The 22,716-nt window shown below is 42.4% G+C and overlaps 1 protein-coding gene across 2 annotated transcripts in view; it reads left to right on the plus strand.

The window, feature by feature from the left end:
• myo5b (myosin VB) overlaps positions 1-22,716 on the plus strand; it is a 270,346-nt gene that overhangs the window by 60,476 nt on the left and 187,154 nt on the right. For both annotated transcript variants that reach the window (XM_048526919.2, XM_048526929.2), the window contains exon 2: positions 16,126-16,236. In XM_048526919.2, the coding sequence (XP_048382876.2) occupies positions 16,126-16,236 (111 nt within the window). The remainder of the gene's footprint in view (positions 1-16,125; positions 16,237-22,716) is intronic.

The raw sequence follows: 22,716 nt of genomic DNA on the forward strand, positions 1-22,716 counted from the left end.
AGCCTTAGAGTAAAGGGAAGACTTTTTAGATTGGAGATGAGAACAAACGTCTTCAGCCAGAGAGTGGTGGATGTATGAAATTCACTGCCACAGAAGGCTGTGGAGGCCAGGTCATTGAGTACATCTAAGACTGAGATAGGTTCTTGATAATCAAGAACATAGAACGTAGAACATTACAGTGCAGTACAGGCCCTTCGGCCCTTGATGTTGTGCCGACCTGTCATACCGATCTCAAGCCCATCTAACCTACACTATTCCATGTACGTCCATATGCTAATCCAATGACGACTTAAATGTACCTAAAGTTGGCGAACCTACTACCATTGCAGGCAAAGCGTTCCATTCCCTTACTACTCTCTGGGTAAAGAAACTACCTCTGACATCTGCCCTATATCTTTCACCCCTCAATTTAAAGCTATGCCCCTTCGTGCTCGCCGTCACCATCCTAGGAAAAAGGCTCTCCCTATCCACCCTATCTAACCCTCTGATTATTTTATATGTTTGAATTAAGTCACCTCTCAACCTTCTTCTCTCTCATGAAAACAACCTCAAGTCCCTCAGCCTTTCCTCGTAAGACCTTCCCTCCATACCAGGCAACATCCGAGTAAATCTCCTTTGAATCCTTTCCAAAGCTTCCACATCCTACTTATAATGTGGTGACCAGAACTGTACACAATACTCCAAGTGTGACTGCACCAGAGTTTTGTACAGCTGCAGCATAACCTCTTGTTCCGGAACTCTCTCCCTCTATTAATAAAAGCTAAAACACTGTATGCCTTCTTAACAACCCTGTCAACCTGGGTGGCAACTTTCAAGGATCTGTGTACATGGACACAGAGACGTCTCTGCTCATGTACACTACTAAGAATCTTACCATTAGCCCTGTACTTTGCCTTCCGGTTACTCCTACCAAAGTGCATCACCTCTCGCTCGTCTGCATTAAACTCCAATTGCCACCTCTCAGCCTAAGGTTTTCGGGGAGAAAGCAGGAGAATGGGGTTGAGGAACTGATCAGCCATGATTGAATGGTGGAACAGACTCAATGGGCCGAATAGCCTAGTTTCTGCTCCTATGTCTTAGTGTCTTAATACTCACTTTCCACTGTGTTGTGATTGAAGAATTCCTAGCTGAGTCTATCACAGATGAGATCTCCTTTCATTAGTTCTTTACTAACCTAATAAAGCTCCAGCATTTCCCATTCACTTGAAGTAATGACTGAGATTTAACACTCTCTGCATTAAGTGTGGTGACTGCATAACTCCTGTTCTCACCCAGCAAAGAAGCTTGCAGGATCAAGCACCAATCAGAAACTTAAATTGTTAACTGGTGATTTTCTTTGTCTGGAAAGAACAAGAACATGCGTATATAGGCAGAACAAGAAAGTGCACTACACGGAAATCCTGGCTGACAATCCTAAATTTGTTGTCAGTATAATTCCTTACACATTCAGGGCTAACTATCAAAATGTTGTCCAACTGCAGAATTAGATCTAATGTTAGACACTATATTGTGAGTTCTGTCTAACACCTTACACGAGTAAGGTTGTGTGAGATTCCAGGTGTGTAGACTGTACTAGGAGATTGTATCAAACAGCATATCCCTTCAGTTGGTCACAGCATGCAAGGCACTGACCTTACTTGACCAACTGGCACTTGTAAAACAATGTTAGTCTAAAATTAATGAAATGTGAGGCTGGATGAACACAGCAGGCCCAGCAGCATCTCAGGAGCACAAAAGCTGACGTTTCGGGCCTAGACCCTTCATCAGAGCCTAGGCCCGAAACGTCAGCTTTTGTGCTCCTGAGATGCTGCTGGGCCTGCTGTGTTCATCCTGCCTCACATTTCATTATCTTGGATTCTCCAGCATCTGCAGTTCCCATTATCACTTAGTCTAAAATTAGATGTAATTCTACAATTGGTAATTTTCTGATAGCCAATTTAAGATTATGGTGTGTTCTCACTTACAATATGTCTACCAATCAAGAGTTGACTTGCAAATTGATCAGCACTGTTCTCTCATGTAGTATGGTTTCCTTCTTGAAATTGTATTCTTGTAAAATGTCCTATGTGTCAGAACTAGGGATATATAGATCTTGAAATGGTGATTTCAATCAGAATACACAAGTTCTGCCTCCATTTTGACAGATCTGTTTTTGTTTTGCTACCAGGGGAAGGGAACGGGTGTGATTAAGGAAACGCAAACTCAGAGGGGCCATCAGAAAGTTGAGTTGAGTTCACGCGCTCATTTGGGCTGCTGCCCAATTTGAAACCACAGTATTGGAGTGTGAATCGATGAAGGAGATGAAAATTCTGTTGAATCTTTATCTGAGGTTTTCAAATCTTCATTTTAAATTTATTGACAGCCCTATTTCTTGCCCCCATGATTGAAGAGAAGTTTCCTGGACTATGTTGGTTCAAAGGCCGCCAGATATAAGTAAAAATGTGGGAACAAGTTACTGTTGAGCCTGTTCCTCCATTTAACACAATTGTCGGGATCAAACACTTTGTTAAAAGCTTTGTTTCATGCTATACCCATGCATCTTCATGACACTGGTAATCAAATCAATCTCAACTTTAAATATATTGGAAGGCTGAGCTTCTGTATCAGTTCGTTGTTTGTTGACTTTACCCAAGGGTTAAGTTGATCATTTAAGTTGAAGTTTCAAAAACTACAGTTATCTCAAAAAGAGCTTCTGAGTTCACAGTTTGAGAGCTTAAAGAGACTATTAAAGGATTACCTGCCTTTGCAGCTACTTAACAGACAAATGTTTGTTTATAAGAAATAATAAGATTTAAATTTTTTTCATGTATGGAATGTGGCTATCCCTAGTTGCCCCTTTGTTGAACTGTTGCAGGCAATTTGAGTACTCCTATAATGCTGATCGTGTTCCACGATTTTTGACCCAGGTGAGATTGAAGGAGCTTTGATATATTTCCATATCAGGATGGAGCGTGGCTTGGAAGGGATCTTGCAGGTAGTGGTGTTCCCAGGGACATGCTGCCTTTTGTCCTTCTATAAGTTCATAGTTCAGGGTTTAAAAGGTGCTATCTGGTGAACCTTGGTGATTTTCAATACTGTACTACTCTTGGTCAGGATCTTCCGTTAAACATAGATCTTTGAGCAAAATATTGCTCAATCTTTAACTAGCTGAGTGGACACCTTGGTCAGCATGGACCAGTTTGGGCCAAAGAGCCTGTTGCCATGCTGTATTACTCTGACTGTATCCGTCCTCCTTGTATATCTTTTGACTTGGTGTCGTTTTCTTTTATTATGCTTCTAAACAGCCGAAATATTTTTCAAAGTTTAATATATTGCAGGTGTGTGTGTGTGTGTGTGTGTGTGTGTGTGTGTGTGTGAGAGAAATATGTTTTCATATTCTAGTTACTCAACACCAGTACTCAGTGAGTACTCCCAAAATTTAGTTGACATTCTACTTTACCCCTCTTTTGAGTGTTGGCTAACCTTTGTTGATTTGATTGAATTGTGCAAGGGTCATTTCTTGTTTAAATATTACTTAAGCGGAATCTGCCGAAATACATATCACTTTTAGCTAAGGTATTGCAATTTTTGGTTCTTTTTATTTGCACCTTTTTTATTTTTTTCAGTATAAAATATGAAATGTAATTTTGATTGACTTTATTCATTTGTTAAACTTGTTCCTGGCTGGTATTCCTTTCCAAATATTGGTTTGCCAGCTTTTGATCCTACACCTTGTCTCCACCTAACTGCAAATCTCTTTGCTGCAATAGTAAAAAATTACATAGTCATTTTGGGAAATAATTAGTGGAGTATTTGAGGTTTGTGGAAATGTGTATTGAGCAGTGATCCATTTAAGTGCCACAGTACACATTAGTTGATATCTGTGTGGAGTGTTTTAAGTGAGATTTGTTTTGTCAAACAGATCAATTTTGCTTTGGAAAACATTATAGTTGCCAAACTTTCTTCCAACAAGGATGTATCAGTGATAATGGGAACTGCAGATGCTGGAGAATCCAAGATAATAAAATGTGAGGCTGGATGAACACAGCAGGCCCAGCAGCATCTCAGGAGCACAAAAGCTGACGTTTCGGGCCTAGACCCTTCATCAGAGAGGGGGATGGGGTGAGGGTTCTGGAATAAATAGGGAGAGAGGGCAAGGCGGACCGTAGGTGGAGAGGAGAGTATAGGTGGGGAGGTAGGGAGGGGATAGGTCAGTCCAGGGAAGACGGACAGGTCAAGGAGGTGGGATGAGGTTAGTAGGTAGGAGATGGAGGTGCGGCTTGGGGTGGGAGGAAGGGATGGGTGAGAGGAAGAACAGGTTAGGGAGGCAGAGACAGGCTGGACTGGTTTTGGGATGCAGTGGATGGAGGGGAAGAGCTGGGCTGGTTGTGTGGTGCAGTGGGGGGAGGGGACGAACTGGGTTGGTTTAGGGATGCGGTGGGGGAAGAGGCCTGTCCCAGGCCCCAAGATGACTTTCCATATTAAGCAGAGGTTCGCCTGCACATCTGCCAATGTGGTATACTGCATCCATTGTTCCCGGTGTGGCTTCCTCTACATTGGGGATACCAAGCGGAGTCTTGGGGACCGCTTTGCAGAACACCTCCGCTCGGTTCGCAATAAGCAATTGCACCTCCCAGTCGCAAATCATTTCCACTCCCCTGCCCATTCTTTAGATGACATGTCCATCATGGGCCTCCTGCAGTGCCACAATGATGCCACCTGAAGGTTGCTGGAACAGCAACTCATATATTCTGCTTGGGAACCCTGCACCCCAATGGCATCAATGCGGACTTCACCAGCTTAAAAATCTCCCCTTCCCCCACCGCATCCCTAAACCAGCCCAGTTTGTCCCCTCCCCCCACTGCATCCCAAAACCAGTCCAACCTGTCTCTGCCTCCCTAACCTGTTCTTCCTCTCATCCATCCCTTCCTCCCACCCCAAGCCACACCTCCATTTCGTACCTACTAACCTCATCCCACCTCCTTGACCTGTCCGTCTTCCCTGGACTGACCTATTTCCCCCCCCCCCCCCCCCCCCCCCCCCCAACCTATACTCTCCTCTCCACCTATCTTCTTTTCTCTCCATCTTTGGTCCGCCTCCCCCTCTCTCCCTATTTATTCCAGAACCCTCACCCCATCCCCCTCTCTGAAGAAGGGTCTAGGCCCGAAACGTCAGCTTTTGTGCTCCTGAGATGCTGCTGGGCCTGCTGTGTTCATCCAGCCTCACATTTTATTATCTTTCTTCCAACAAGGCATTGGTCTCCAGAAATGGAAAGATGGTCTGTTTTATACCCTTTCTCCATTTTAAGATAAATATTGTAAGGGATGCCTGACTGAAAAGGAAGTTGTTTAACTTCCAGTGCGAACTGTTCAAAATACCTCATGAACTAATTGACTACATGAGGCAAACTTCAACTAGATCGGAGACTGCTAAGTGCTATCTCAAGGCTTGGAGTACTTTTTCTACAAAGTTGTTTTGGAGTTGGGCTTGCATTTTGCCACAGTTACAGCAGTTTGGAAATGTCAATACCCTACGTGTTACAGCCTGCTTTTTCTTGCATAGTATTCCCATTGCCTGAGTTGGTTGAGACCATAAAGCCAGGCATTTGTTAATCATAACTAATTACTAAACAAATTGAGTGACTTTCGCTCCGGTTACTTCCACACCCATAAAATTCCCCAGATTTAATTATCTTAGGCTCACTTTTAATATTGGAATGCGTCAGTGAGCTGACTCGCAAAATATAAAGTCTAGCTGTATCAACTAACCAACAGATTTGCCGATCTAGATTTTGGTTCCACTTGGCAACAAGTTAAGAAAAACTGTGTTATTCCTTCCTATTCAACTAAACTAGCCAAACCATGGATAGAAATAGACTTGGAAATAAAAGTAAAATCTAGTAGTATTTTCATAAATGGCATACTCATTCCTCAGAACTGACACAGATTGACATGTTTTTGGACTTGGGCTGTGAACACCACCCCTTCACCCAGAGTTTGTGAAGGGATGATCTGAACAATTATTGGCTGCAAGCTGCAGGCTTATGATTGAATTGGGCAGCACCTAGATCGAGTGATAGGAGTTGCCTAACATATAATGATGTCATAAATTAGGCATTGGAAAAAGCAGACAGCTGACTCCATTGTTCCTATGTAGGAGGCAACAAAGCTGCATGAGACTGCTTCGGATTACTCACAGTTTAGGCACGCCTTTAGTTTCTAAATATAAGACTTTCACTTGCTGCTTTAGTGTCTTTTAATCACTGGATTGAGCATCCTAGTGTCAAGCGCTGAAATAAGCCCCAGTTCTGTTAACAAATCTATCTTATGGGATAGAAGTAGTGATGTGCAATTGGTTTAAGGGCTAGAGAGTAGACATTTGAGAATGGAGGACTGTGGTGTGCCCCAAGGTCAGTGTCAGAACTATTGCATTTTCTGCTATATAAATGACTCTGATCTTGGGTAATATTTCCAAATTTTTTTCTGACCAAACTTGGAACTGTAATTTAGGTTGTGAACTGTCTGCAACAGGATGAAACTAGACAAGCAGAATAGGCAAATGGTGGATTGAATTTATTTTAGAAATGTGAGACGCACTTTGCTTTTCCCTATGCTTTCAGCCAATGCAGACTTATCGTGACAATTCCAGAGCGTTGACAGGGAAGAAAAGGGACCTGGGGGTGCTTGTGCATTTAATATTTTCCGGGTAAATAAGTCCTCAATGCCTAAGGGATCGATCTCAAGATACTGAGGAAGGCAAGGGAGGAGATTGCTGGGACCTTGACACAGATTTTTGTATCTCCTTTAGGCACAAGTGAGGTCCCAAAAGCATGGAAAATAGCCAATGTTCTTTTTTTCTTGTTATTGACATCAGGGACAATCCAGGAATTTATAGGCTGATGACCTTAGGTCAGTGGTTGAGAAAGTACTGAAGCATATTCACAGTGACAGGATTTACTCACACAGAAAATAATGGGCTTACTAGTGATGATGACCATGGCTTTGTGTGGAGGGTTTTGGTCTCAAATTTGATAGAGATTTTTGAGGAATTGACAAACATTATTGAGGATACAGTAATGGATGTTGTCTGTGTGGACTTTCTTAAAGCATTTAAGAAGGTCCTATGCGGTAGGCTGGCCCTGAAGCTTAAGTCACATGGGATCCATAGTAAGTTGGATGCAATTTGCTAGGTCATAGAAAACAGAGGGCTGCTTTTCTGGAAGACTGGTGGTTTGTGACCAATTGGTGTTCTGCAGGGATCAGTGCTTTGATATATATCAAATGATTTGGATGAAAACGTAGGTGGTCCAATGTAAGTTTAGCATTCCAACAAAAATTGGAGTTGTGTATAGTGAAAAAAGTTGTCAAAGGATACATTAGGCCATAGTTCAGTTGAAAAGTTTGAGTGGAGAAATAGCAGATGGCATTTAATCCAGACAAGTTTGAGGCAATGCATTTTGGAGGTCAAATGCAAAAGGAAAGAATACAGTAAATAATAGGACCCTTTAGAAGCAGACATATACAGAGGGATCTTTGGGTGCAAATCCATAGTTCCCTGAAAATGGCAACATGAGTGGATAAAAGTGAGTTTTTTTTTTAAAAAAGGCATGTGGCATGCTGACCTTCATTGGTCGGAGCATTGAGTATAAAAATCGGCAAGTCATGTGCAGTTGTATAAACTTTAGTTGAGCCACATTTGGAGTACTGTGTGCAGTTCTGTTTGCCAAACCATAGGAAGAACATGGAGGCTTTGAGGGTGCATTAGCTGTTGGGAGGTTGGACAAACTTAGATTGCTCAGTGTCTAGCAAAAACAGCACTGAACAAAATTGCCATCCCACTTCCAGGCCTGCCACCTGTGAGCTGAAAGACTACATTCCATGGCTATAATTTTGGAAGTGCCTTGCGAATTTGGATAGAAATAGTTCACCCAGTTGAGAAGGGCACTCCCAAGTGTAGTGCTGAGCCATTGATAATCAGTCTTAAAACAATCTGTGGGGGGTTTGATCTTGACTGGGACATTTGATTTTGGGACTGTTGGTAAGGGAAGAGCGAAAATCTTTCATGTTCGCACAAAGATGGCTAACCAACAGAAAGCAGAGGTTTGGGATGAATGAATCTTCTTCTGATAGGCAAAATGTCGCAAGTCGGGTCCCATAGGATTTGGTTCTCTGACTCCAACTATTTTTTCCAAGTTTTTGATATAGATTGTAGTGGGGATAGAAGGTACTAGAGCCAAGTTCATAAATGATGCTAAAATAGGTGGGTATCTTTTTTCCAATAAAGAAATAAGAAATTTTAAGTGGATATGGATAGTTTAGGCGAATGGACCAGAATTTGGCAGATGGAATTTAATGTGAATAAGTTAGAAATGATCCATTTTGCTCAGAGGAACAGAGGCAATTTATTATCGAAATGGAATGCAACTTCAGTGCAGAAGGATCTGATGTCTTGTGCATGAATTGCAGAAAACGAGTAATAAGGAAGGCAAATGGAATTTTGGCTTTAATTTCTAAAGGGTTAAATATGAAAATAGACCAGTGTTGTTTCAACTGTCCAAGGCACTAGTAAACTACACCTGGAGTATTGCTCACGGTTTTGGTCCCCTTGAGGAGGGACATAGTTGTATTGGAAGAGGTTCAGTTGAGGTTCACTAAATCGATTGCAGAGATGAGGGATTTGTCATATCTAGAGAAGTGAGCAATTTAAGCCTGTACACTCAAGTTTAGAAGAATTAGGGGAGGTCTAATTGAGATATATAAGATGCTAAATCGGATTGACAGTAGAAGTAGTGAGGATGTTTCCTCTTGTGGGGCAGTCAGCAATGTATCAGCAACAGATTTAAAACAGAAATGAGGAGAAATTACTTCTCAATGGGTCGTGAATCTGTGGAATTTGTTGCCCCAAAACATGGTGGGTGCTGGGGCATTGAGTAAATTTGAGGAGAAACAGATTTTTAGTGGATTGAAGAGTCACAGTGAGCTGGCAGAGAAGTGGAGTTGAGGCTGAGATGAGATCAGCCACTGTCCTATCGCAACGTTTGAGAGACTGAATTGCCTTCCCCTGCAACTAGTTCTTGCATTCAGACAGTGAGTAAGGACTTGTGTAATGAAGCCTTTATATTTAATTTCTTGAGTGTTTGACTTTTGAAAGATTATTGAGAAATTGATTTATTTCAACTTCTGTGGAGGTATCTGGCTTTTCATTTTTAAAATTGATGGGAGGAACATTAAAGCACTTTTTTTAATATGGCACTTTTTTTTGGAAACTACGCCCTTTCAGTTCAATTTGACTTGTTTGTTGGGTTCTGCTGTGCATTATAGTTGGTGTACGTTATGTTGGGACAGTCTCAATTTAAGGGGCGAATCAAGTGAGTGTTCTTCTAATGCTCATGGGCTTTTTCACACTTCTTTGAGTTTTTACACAGTGCACAGGTTCAGACTAAAAGCCTCCCTGTTGGGTCAACTATTTTTTATGTTCTTAGTTCTGACTGGAGTCCAGTGCAAAATAGTTTTCAGTCACTCTCTTGAGATAGCAAGAACCGCAGATGCAGGAGTCAGTGTTAACGCAGTGCGGAGCTGGAGGAACACAGCAGACCAGGCAGCATCAGGAAAGTTGACGTTTTGTGTTTACATCCTTCAGGACTGAGGAGGGGGAAGGGAGCTGGAAATAGAGGGAGGAGGCATAGGGCAGGTGGAAGGTCGGTGGAATGGTGATAGGGGATAGTGGGGATTGGTCAGTGCGAAGTGTGGGGTGGACAGGTTGTCAGGTCAAGATGGTGGGGATGAGAGGGAGAGTTGGGCATGGGATGAGGTTTGGGGGGTGGAGAGATTTTGGAAACTGGTGATTTCTATGTTGAGGCCAGTGGGTGGAGCATGAGATGTTCCAAAAATCCGGTCCTCTCATACCACTCCATCAACCTCCCCATCCAGTGCAGCATCCTCCGCCATTTCTGCCACCTGCAATCCAACCCCACAACCAAAGACATATTTCCATCCCCACCCTTACCTGCTTTTCGTTTGGTACCAATGACTTCCTCGTCCACTCCACTGTCACTCTCACTCTATCCCCAGCACCCCCTACACCTTTCCCTGCAATTGCAGGAGGTGATACACATGCCCCTACGCCCCTCGCCCACCTCCATTCAAGGCCCCAGACAATGTTTCCAAATCCAACAGGGATTTACCTGCGCATCCTCAAACCTGGCCGAGTGTATCCATTGCTCCAGGTGTGGCCTCCCCTACATTTTGATGAGACCAAGCACAGACTCAATGACCAATTCTTGGAGCATCTGCACTCTATGCTGTAATCAACAACACCCTTCTGGTTGCCAACTGTTTTAACTGTTAACTCTTTTTCTCCCTCTCTTCCACCACCGCACCCCCTCACCCCTGACTGTCTGGGTGACATGTCCATCTTGGGCCGCCTCCAGTGTCACAATGACATCACCTGTAAACTGGAGGAGCAACACCTCATATTCTGCCTCTGGAGCCTACAGCCCAATGTTCTCAACATAAAATTCACCAGTTTCAAAATCTCCCCAGCCCAGGCCTCATCCCCGACTGCTTGACCTGACGCAACCTGTCCACCTCTTTGCTCGCCTTTTGGCTCCACCCTTCCCACTTAGCAATCCCCACTACTCCCTACCACTATCCCACCTACTAGCCCAGCTCTGCCCCTCCTCCCTCTATTTATTTCCCAGCTCGCTCCCCACTTTCCCAGCCCGAATGAAGGGAGTAAACTGAAACATTGATTTCCCTGCTCCTCTGCTGCCTGAGCTGTTGCATTCCTCCAGCTCTGCACTGTTGACAGTGCAAAAGATTTCATGACTAGGTTTTGACTGCAACGAAGCTAGTCGTTTGCTTGAACAGTGTTTCTGCTCCTGAAGAGTGTCGGGAAGAGATCTAGGTAATTTTTCAGGAAGTTGCATTTGTCAAGACCTAGGAGATGACTGTATGTGCTTGGTCACCTGCCTGTGCGTGCCAAAACCCAGATCAAAGGCCTTCTGAACATTGCACACTTTCTCTGTTTTGCCTTCTGAGAACTAACAATTTTAGCCAAAAATGTTTTCCCGAAGTATATCTGTTGGTCGCAATCTGCTTTGGTTTTCTCCCACTGTGTGTGTGTGTGTGTGTGTCACTAAACACTTAATATTTTTGTATTACAAACTGTTAACTTATTCAATGAATGTGTGGAATTAGTTTTGTGTAATTTTAAAAAAATTCTTTTGAGTTTACTTTAAACAAAATCTGGTTGTTCTGTTCATTCCAAGTCGAATATGGCCAGCTTTCTGTATATCTGCAACTGGATCCAACACAATATCTATTTTGACCTCTGTAATAGCGAGATTGGAGAGACTGTGCAAACCTCCCTTCTTGATTGTAAGACATGATGAGCAAATAGCTACTTTCTGTGCTTTAAACTTTGGTTCTTGTTAACTATCCAGATGGCCGATCGCTGAAATTAGCAACAGTCTTTTTTGTCTGGTAACTCTTTGATGAAACTGCTTGTCAGCATTCCATTTCAACTCTACTGTGAATATTAGTCGTTTGGTTGACTGAAGAATCATGGCACTGCCCTTCAATTTATGAATTCCAGGGGACAAGTGAAGGAAGTTGCAGAAATAATATGCAGATTTGGGTGTGGAAATGATCAACCATTATTATTAACTGTATAATATACAGTCTACACACTGTATATTATGTGAAACATACATTGGCCACTTGTTAAGGTACTGGAACAGAGCTGTTCAATGATCTATCTTCCAGTTCACTGGATTTGGCTTCTGCACACCTTAAGTCTCGTAATGGCTGATCTCAAGTGAATTAGTTAGTAAATTGAAACACAGACTGGCCATGATCTAATTAAATAGCTGGATGGGCTGAATGACATTCCCAGCTGTCCTCGGTTTCTCTTGTGTAGAATGCAATGATTGTTCAAAATGCAGATTATGCAAATTATTTGTTTTGCAATCCAGTATTTGAGAACCAAATCCATTACTGCTGTAGTTGTATCAATAGTGCAAAGAATCTGTACAAACGGGTGGGGCAGAGGACAAAGTATTTACTCCAATGTAGTCACTAAACCATCCACAGAGGATTTATATTTCCAAGAATAAATATTCAAGCAAAAACAAGTTTCAAGCCATGGTATTATTTTGCTGCCTACTCCTTCCTTTAATGGATTTTTTTTTTGTCAGGGTCACAGCATTGATGACTTTTAAGTTCCAGAATGGAATTTTTACAAATGATCGTTGCATTTGTGAAACATGTCAGGCACTAACCCGAGGTTCATAGCGGTAACACTTCAGTGTAATGGCACATAACACAAATGGTGCGCTGCAGTTCTCTTTTACACCAAAGTAAAAACAGTGGTTGGCCACAACTTGTCTGATTATGGAAGGGGTGAATTATGTCTTATATGAACATTTTGAGAAAGACTTTATTTACAGTTTAATGTTGAAACATCAGCTTGATTTTATTGGGGTATTGTATTTGAAATTGATTACACTTTATTCCACTCTCTGCTGATGTGACTGACAGCAAGTGGCTTGGGGTCAGTGCATCTACTGGTTTGGGTAGAAATCAACCTCACAACAGAAATTTCAGACTTTTACACATTCACTTGCTGCAGAGTTTGTGTATGTATTGGTAAAGGTGAGGCAGGATCTGACTGGATTGTGATGCTTGGTGTCAGGTCATGGGACGGGGGGGTGGGGTACATCACCTGATTTAATTGGGGCAGGGGTTGGGGTTGGGGGGAAATGTCTGTTCTGTTTTTTTGGGTGGGGCATGGCGAGGATGTCAGTTCCTGCCCCTGTCTGGTGTGAATAACTTGCCGCCCAAGACTCTCTGCCTGGAGGTTTACATTTGTTTGTTTCTTGGCAAGGTACTGGATGGTCATTAATACCCATAACCTGCTAAATTGGACCTTTTAAAGTAAAAGGTGTGATTTCTTCCAGTTGTACCCACCCTGCCCACACTCTTAGCACCCCTATCTCCATGCCCTACTGTCCATATGATATTTGTGCAAAATAAAATGAGAACTGCGATATTAAATATTAGCCAAAGCCTATGATGTGGCCAAATACATTGCATTCCATGTATACACAGTATTTAATGGACAACTGATTCTCTTCTACCCCTGTTTAATTCATTAGCATTGAAATTTATGATGTGGCCTTGCAGAGTTTACTTTCACCACGCATCTGAAATCCTTGAACATATGTTGGATATATTCAGGATATATTTTGGCAGGTAATCATATCTGTTCTGACACAATACAGATACAAATCCATACAAGGGAAAGGAATTTCTCTGTACTATATTCCTACAATATTGGTTGACCCAAAGAATTGAGCAAGCATTTGTAATTCCTAAAAATGCCTACTTCTGTCAGGTTTGGTAATGACCTTGTATGCTTTAGAATTTGGAGATTTGCACACTAAGACCCAGCAGCGTTGGGCTCAATTTGAATTTTGCATGTTGCTGGTCATCTAATGTGCTTTAGTGTATAACTGAGAAAGTTGTTTTATCTGACATTATGAAACATTTCCCCATCTGAGGTGGGGTGGGGGGGAGGTGTGTTACAGGCTCGTAATTAAAAGTGCATAGGAATTTTGATAGGATCAAGAAAGTTTCTTTTTCTGTCTTAAACTCAACATCTTCACAGATCACCACAACTTGATTGGAAAACTATCCTTCAGAATGTCAGGACCTTTTTGTTTAATCTATGGCTTTTGAGGCTTGTGACATCATCAGAATAGCTGCATTAGAGAAAAATCTCTTTCCTTGGAGAACAGTGGACTAGGCACTTGGAAAAATTGATTAAATCAATCAACATTTTCATGGGCTTTTATCATTTTTAAAAATTACATGGGGTGATTAGGCTCTTCAATGTTAATGACATTTTTCTTATCATACAAGACAACAACATGGAAATAATGTACCTTGGGGATTGACAGGCAGTATTAGTAGGTCTTGCCTGCAATTATTTCATTATGTATCAGTAACCGTACATGGGCTCTGGGCAAAGCCATCTTCTGAAGGAATTATATACAGGAACATACATTTATAGAACATAGAACATAGAACATAGAACATAGAACATAGAACATAGAACATAGAACATAGAACATAGAACATAGAACATAGAACATAGAACATAGAACATAGAACAGTACAGAACAGGCCCTTCAGCCCACAATGTTGTGCCGACCATTGATCCTCATGTATGCACCCTCAAATTTCTGTGACCATATACATGTCCAGCAGTCTCTTAAATGACCCCAATGACCTTGCTTCCACAACTGCTGCTGGCAACGCATTCCATGCTCTCACAACTCTCTGCGTAAAGAACCTGCCTCTGACATCCCCTCTATACTTTCCACCAACCAGCTTAAAACTATGACCCCTCGTGCTAGCCATTTCTGCCCTGGGAAATAGTCTCTGGCTATCAACTCTATCTATGCCTCTCATTATCTTGTATACCTCAATTAGGTCCCCTCTCCTCCTCCTTTTCTCCACTGAAAAGAGACCGAGCTCAGTCAACCTCTCTTCATAAGATAAGCCCTCCAGTCCAGGCAGCATCCTGGTAAACCTCCTCTGAACCCTCTCCAAAGCATCCACATCTTTCCTATAATAGGGCGCCCAGAACTGGACGCAGTATTCCAAGTGCGGTCTAACCAAAGTTTTATAGAGCTGCAACAAGATCTCACGACTCTTAAACTCGATCCCCCTGTTAATGAAAGCCAAAACACCATATGCTTTCTTAACAACCCTGTCCACTTGGGTGGCCATTTTAAGGGATCTATGTATCTGCACACCAAGATCCCTCTGTTCCTCCACGCTGCCAAGAATCCTATCCTTAATCCTGTACCTAGCTTTCAAATTCGACCTTCCAAAATGCATCACCTCGCATTTATCTCAACATAAGTTGGAGAAAGCGAGACACTTTCAGTATTCATTGTCATAGCTAAATTTGGGCTTTTTTTCTGAATTAAATAAATGGGTGTAAAACGTCTAGCTTTAGCACATTTTGATTTCAGAAACTGAAAGGAAATTATTGCAAAGCATCAAGATTGAAAATGGAAAAGAACCTATTTGGTGGGTCAGTGAGTTACGAAAGTTTTCAATCTCTGTTCTGATTCAGCATTTTCTTATTGATTTTTACTGTACAATACATCATTTACATCTTATTTGTTTTAATTTCCACATTCCATATATACCACTAATAAATGATACTATATCCAAGAAACATAAAAGAATAACAACCTGGAATTAGTAAAGGTGAGCTTCTTGCTTCCTCTTCACATCAAGTCAGTATATTACTTGTAATTTTTTCTGAAACTTTTCCAATTATTTTTATTGCCAAGAACAGAGGTGATGAAATTAACACACATTCCAAACCATCAGGTACATAGCTTGTATATTCTACCAGCCCTCTTTTCCCTGGAGACACCCTTACCTGAAACTCCTTGATCTGGTGATTGCTTTGATAAGGAGAAAATGGCTTTAGCTAGTGGTACACTGTTCCCACAGACCACCCATAGTACAAAGATACTGGCTTAATGTGAACTGTTGCCCATCAACAGAAGGTTCCTCTAACAATATATTCTCTTAAAAATCAATTGATAAGCATTGAAACAAAAACCAAGTGGCTGACTGATCATGTGGCTCAGTGGTGAGCACTGCTGCTTCATTGTGCCGGGGACCTGGGTTCGAATCCACCCTCTGGTGACTGCCTGTGTGGAGTTTGCACGTTCTCCCCATGTCTGCATGGGTTTCCTCCAGGTGCTTCAGTTTCCCCCTCAGAGTCCAAAGATGTGCAAGTTTAGGTTAGTTACATACAGGTTAGATGTACTAGCCATGGTAAATATTGGGTGGGGGATGAGTCTGTGTTGTGATGCCCTTCAGAGGGTCGGTGTGGACTTGTTGGGCCAAATGGCCTGTTTTCACACTGTCGGGACTCTCTCCCAAGGGGCGTTTTGTCTAGATGTTCCAAGGATGGATCGTCTTTAGCACTGCAAGCAGTTACCGTGATTCTTGTGTATTAATGTAAGATCATACTGGTTCCTATGGTGTGGCCTTGAAAGTATGCCCTGTAATTTGATGCTTTCTGTACACTAATCTTCTTGCATTTTATTTGCAGTATACGAAAATTTGGATCCCTGATCCAGAGGATGTTTGGAAATCAGCAGAAATCACCAAGGATTACAAAGATGGTGATGAAGTCCTACATCTTAAACTGGAAGATGAAATGGTCAGTATGAGTTCTGAGGAAGGGTCACCAGACCCGAAACATTAACTCTGTTATCTCCTCCACAGATGCTGCCAGACCTGCTGAGCTTTTTCATCAACTTTGTTTTTGGTCAGTATGTGTTTAGCTTTGGAAGAAAGTGATGTGGAGTAGGCACATCTACTGTCAGTTGGGGTTTGAATGTGTACTATATTTAGGATGGCTCTCCCTTTGGATTAGCTTCTATGTTTCAAGAGGGATGCGAGATGAGCAATGTCACAGCACATCCAAGCCATCTGTAAGTGGCATGAGTCATGAACTAAAGCACAGCATATAGTATACAAGACCTTCCATATTTATGTGATGAGAAACAGAAAGCAGTTTGATGTATTTAGTTTGATAATATGTCCCATTATATGGATGTATCTTGTCCATTTTAACTTTCACAAAATGTATCTGATTGTTTGAAAACTGGTGTGGAATCAATATAGCCTTCAGCTTAACCATAAACTTTGAATTTGGCTGGTATAAGGTAGAGAGACAGCTCATCAAGGTAGGGTACAGGAGGAGACTCATCTGAAACCATGTAATTTCTGGGTAAATACAAATTCCAGAACTCTGACATGGATCACTGCAATGTGTTGCTTTGGATAATTACTAACCTGTTTTCAGCTCTTTCACCCAGTTGGTGATGTTCTCTTAATTCAGAAGTGTTCCTGTCCTGTTACATTACTGCACTGCAAGATGTTTCCATCAAATGACATTAAGTCAAAAGCCCATCTGTTGGGCCTGGCAGGTGCAATTGATGTTCTCAAAGTTGTGTTGAGAACATAGATTTTGGTATTTTCCATCCTGCCCTTTCAATTTTATTGAAAAGTCAATCATCCGGTAATTCACTCTATTGATGTCTGCGGGCCGTTGGATGCAAATTAGCAGCCCTATTTTCATTCCTTAAAATTGTGTGAATTATTGTCCCAGAAGAACTTTGAGACTGAGAGGCACCATGTGAACGCAAATGATGTATTTGTTTACTCTAGTAGCAGCAAACATGTGAAGGCAAACGGAGTTGAAAAGGTGGATGTTTGACAAAAGAAAAGGCTTTGAGAAGAGATTTTCCAAGTTAATTTTATTTTAGTTAAAATATATTTTGAGAATAATCAGGAGAAGACTGATCAGTGTGAGGACAACATTAGTTAACCTTTCAGCTGTAACCCTTCGATTTAAAATTCAGGAAATGTGTAATTGAGATACTTTAGGATGAATATAAATTTAGTCAAGACCATTGGGAGAAGAGGACTGTGTACTTGATGACATTTAAGTAGTGCTGAATCTAAGGCCGCATTGGGGAAAGGACAAAAGCATAATGTAATTGATAATGTAATATAGCCCTTAATTCCTTGCGAGATCAAGAATTTATCAATCTCCGCCTTGAAGACATTTAATGTCCCGACCTCCACTGCGCTCCGTGGCAATGAATTCCACAGGCCCACCACTCTCTCTGGCTGAAGAAATGTCTCCTCATTTCCGTTCTAAATTGACCCCCTCTAATTCTGAGGCTGTGCCCACGGGTCCTCGTCTCCCCGCCTAACGGAAACAACTTCCCAGTGTCCACCCTTTCTAAGCCATGCATTATCTTGTAAGTTTCTATTAGATCTCCCCTCAACCTTCTAAGCTCTAATGAATACAATTCCAGGATCCTCAGCCGTTCACCGTACATTAGGCCCACCATTCCAGGGATCATCCATGTGAATCTCAGCTGGACACACTCCAGTGCCAGTATGTCCTTCCTGAGGTGTGGGGCCCATAATCGGACACAGTATTCTAAATGGGGCCTAATTAGAGCTTTATAAAGCCTCAAGCACATCACTGCTTTTATATTCCAGTCCTCTTGAGATAAATGCCAACATTACATTCACTTTCTTAATCACGGACTCAACCTGCAAGTTAACCTTTGGAGAATCCTGGACTAGCACTCCCAGATCTCTTTTATACATCGGCTTTATGAATTTTCTCACCGTTCAGAAAATAGTCCATGCCTGTATTCTTTTTTCCAAAGTGCAAGACCTTACATTTGCTTACGTTGAAATTCATCAGCCATTTCCTGGACCACTCTCCTAAACCGTCTAAATCTTTCTGCAGCTTCCCCACCTCCTCAGTACTACCTGCCTGCCCACCTATCTTCGTATCATCGGCAAACTTCACCAGAATGGCCCCAGTCCCTTCATCCAGATCATTAATATATAAAGTGAACAGCTGCGACCCCAACACTGACCCTTGCGGGATACCACTTGTCACTGGTTGCCATTCCGAAAAAGCCTTTTATCCCAACTCTCTGCCTTCTGTCAGACAGCCAATCCTCAATCCAAGCTTGTAGCTCACCTCGAACACCATGGGCCCTCACCTTGCTCAACAGCCTCCCGTGAGGCACCTTATCAAAGACATTTTGGAAGCCTAGATAGATAACATCTATCTCGTTGGATTTCCCTGGTCTAACCTACTTGTTACCTCTTCAAAGAATTCTAACCGGTTTGTCAGGCACGACCTCCCCTTACTAAATCTATGCTGACTTGTTCAAATCCGACCCTGCACTTCCAGGAATTTAGAAATCTCATCCTTAACAATGGATTCTAGAATTTTACCAACAACTGAGGTTAGGCTAATCGGCCAATAATTTCTTGAACAAGGGGGTTACAACAGTGATTCCCCCCCCCACCGCCAAATCATCTGGGACTTTCCCTGACTCCAGTGACTTTTGAAAGATCACAACCAACACCTCTGCTATTTCCTCAGCCACCTCCCTCAGAACTCTAGGATGTAGCCCATTGGGGCCAGGAGATTTCTCAATTTTTAGGCCTTTTTTAGCTTTTCTACCACTCTCTTTTATAATGCCTACCGTACTCAACTCTGCCCCCTGACTCTCCTTAGTTGTTGGGATATTACTCATGTGAAGGCTGAAGCAAAGTACTTATTGAGTTCTTCAGCTATTTCCTTATCTCCCATCACTAGCCTTCCAGCATCAATTTGGAGTGGCGCAATGTCCACTTTTGTCTCTCATGTGTTTCTTATGTATTGAAAGAAGCTTTTACTATCATTTCTAATATTACTGGCTAGCCTACCTTCGTATTTGATCCTCTCCTTCCTTATTTCTGTTTGTTATCCTCTGTTTTTGTAGCCTTTGCAATCTTCTGATCTCGCAGTGCTCTTGGCCACCCTATAGGCTGTCTCTTTTTCTTGGATACATTTCCTGACTTCCTTTGTCAGCCATGGCTGCGGGCGGCATGGTGGCTCAGTGGTTAGCACTACAACCTCACAGCGCTAGGGACCTGGGTTCAAGTCCAGCCTCGGGTGACTGTCTGTGTGGAGTTTGCATATTCTCCCCGTGTCTGCGTGGGTTTCCTCCGGGTATTCTGGTTTCCTCCCACAGTCCAAAGATGTGCAGGCTCGGTGGATCGGCCATGCTAAATTGCCCATCCTGTTCAGGGATGTGCGAGTTATAGGGGGCTGGGTCCGAGTGGGATGCTGCAAGTGGCGGTGTGGACTTGTTGGGCTGAACGGCCTGTTTCCACACTGTGGGGAAATCTAATCTGTAAGGAGTCTAATCTAATCTCCACCCCCCCCCCCACCCCACCTGTATAATCTTTCTTTTCTTTGGGATGAACCTTTGTACGGTGTCCTCAATTACACCCAGAAACTCCTGCCATTGTTGTTTTACTGTCTTCCCCGCTAGGCTCTGCTTCCAGTCGATTTTTGTCAATTCCTCTCTCATGCCCCTGTAATTACCTTTATTTAACTGTAACACCATTACATCCGATTTTGCCTTCTCTCTTTTTCAAACTGCAGACTGAACTCTACCATATTATGATCGCTGCCTCCCAAGTGCTCCGTTACCTTTAAGATCTTTTATAAAGTCAGGCTCATTACATAGCACTAAGTCCAGAATAGCCTGCTCCCTTGTGGGATCCATCATAAGCTGTTCCAAAAAGCCATCCTGCAAACATTCCATGAATTCCCTTTGTTTGGGTCCTCCAGCAACAAAATTCACCCAGTCTACCTGCATATTGAAGTCCCCCATGATCACCGTGACCTTGCCTTTCTGACATGCCCTATCTATTTCCCGGTGCATCTTGTGCCCCTGGTCTTGACCACTGTGACTCTTTGTGACCCTTCTTCAGAATGCATGATTGTTGCTTATTTGAGATTAGGAAACATTTTAATGGCACAACCCAACTTTCTCCTTTTAGACTGTAGAAACACGTTTGGTCCTGACAAACGCTGGGTATCAGAAACCGTGAAGAGTGTTTTGAATACACTAGGCAAGGCTACAATACAAGGCAGAACTACACAAATTTAATGGTTATAATTTCCATTTGTTTATAATGCATGGGTGAGGTGTTAGATCACATCAGTTGTTCATACAAATACGCCATTGCACTTCTTACATTCTCTGAAGTCCACACTGATAAGCTGGTCTTGCAATTCCTTGTAGAACAACTTTACTGTGAAATATCTAGTTAATGTGACAACTGACGCTGTACTGGACGATGTGATTTTGGATTTGCTGCCAAGTATTTTTTATCTTCATGAAAAGTAATCTGATGCACACGAGTGAAGAAAGGGCTGTTTTAAATTAAGAAATCAGATTATTTTAAGACCATAATTTGTTAGTGAGATTCTAACAATCCTGTATTGTTCCACATTGTTGCGCAGTAATAAATTATGCAAACCTTGACCTTTAGAAATAACTTTGAAACTGTTGAAATTACTTGAGCAGACAGAGGAAAAGAATAGTTTTGTCTGTGAAATCTTCATTTCTCCCTGAGCTGTTTATGCTGAGTATTGGCTCTCTGTTCAGTCCAGCCTGTCTCTGCCTCCCTAACCTGTTCTTCCTCTCACCCATCCCTTCCTCCCACCCCAAGCCGCACCTCCATCTCCTACCTACTAACTTCATCCCACCTCCTTGACCTGTCCGTCTTCCCTGGACTGACCTATCCCCTCCCCACCTCCCCACCTATACTCTCCTCTCCACCTATCATCTTTTCTCTCCATCTTCGGTCCGCCTCCCCCCTTCTCCCTATTTATTCCAGAACCCTCACCCCATCCCCCCATCTGATGAAGGGTCTAGGCCCGAAATGTCAGCTTTTGTGCTCCTGAAATGTGCTTGGCCTGCTGTGTTCATCCAGCTTCACATTTTATTATATTGGCTCTCTGAATTCATTTTGAAAGTGCAGCTTCTCCTCTGTCTTTCCCCACTGATTCTGGCTGCTGATCCTGGCTGCTGCTGATTAATCTGGGTGGTGCTTGGTGCCCTTAAAAGCCTTGGTTACATTCAGTTTAGTGATGAAGATATGGGTGAAGCTTTCAACAATGGTGATGGTGAGCTAAGGATGGATGAGTGCAATATAGTTGAGTTATCATAGAATCCCTACAGTGTGGAAACAGGCGCTTCAGCCCAACAAGTTCACACCAACACTCAGATATTCCACCCAGACCCATCCCCCTGTAACCCACCTAATCTACACATCCCTGATCCTTCTGGAAAATTTAGCATGGCCAATCCACCAAGCATGCACATTTTTGGACTGTGGGAGGAAACCCACGCAGACACGGTAGAATGTGTGAACTCCACTGTGCCACCTATTAGTATTAGGTGATTTTGGTACAGGTAAAATTCATAATTTAAAACTCTTGAGCCAAATGGGTGAAGCACTTGTACATCTTTTGAGTGCGCAGCCAGGGAAGCGGAATAGAAAGAATCCAGGATTTAGAGGTTTTGGCAGAAGCTGAAAAAGATGACTTTCATTTTGCCTATACTGCACGAGCTTTCAGTTTATCTTGAACTTGATTTTGGAGAAACCAGCATTCAGCATTATGTTGTGTGAAATGTTGAGCATGGGAGGTGGAGGAATAGAATTAGTCGAGAGACAAAAATGTCTGTCTGTTTCGCTCAATACGTTTCTGCAATGCACAATTTACAAATGCCGTGGGTTTCAATGTTTGTTCCTTCCTGTAAAGTAGTACACTTCAGAAAATGTGTAATTCTGGGGAGCAAAAAGTCCTCTCCAAATGAGATATCAAAATTCACCACTTTCAGGGAGAGGATACCCCAAGAATCGCTTGGAAAATTTCCACACGCAAGTTTGCAAATGACACCAAAATTCGTGTTGTAATGGATGGCAGTGATTACCTCAGAGTACAAAGGTACCTTGATCAGATGGGCCAATTGGCCAAGGAGTGGTGGATGGAGTTTAATGTAGATAAATGTGAGGTGCTGCATTTTGTTAGGGCAAATCAGGGTAGGACTTGTACACTTAATGCTAAGGTCCTGGGAGTGTTGCTGAACAAATGCAGGCTCATAGTTCTTTGAGAGTGGAGTCACAGGTAGATAGGATAGTGAAGGTGGTGTTTGATATACTTGCCTTTATTGGTCAGTGCACTGACCATAGGAGTTGAAATGCTATGTTGCAGCTGTACGGGACATTGGTTGGGCCACTATTGGAATACTGC

This window comes from Stegostoma tigrinum, chromosome 1 (genome assembly GCF_030684315.1).
Source record: "Stegostoma tigrinum isolate sSteTig4 chromosome 1, sSteTig4.hap1, whole genome shotgun sequence".
Classification (NCBI taxonomy): domain Eukaryota; kingdom Metazoa; phylum Chordata; class Chondrichthyes; order Orectolobiformes; family Stegostomatidae; genus Stegostoma; species Stegostoma tigrinum.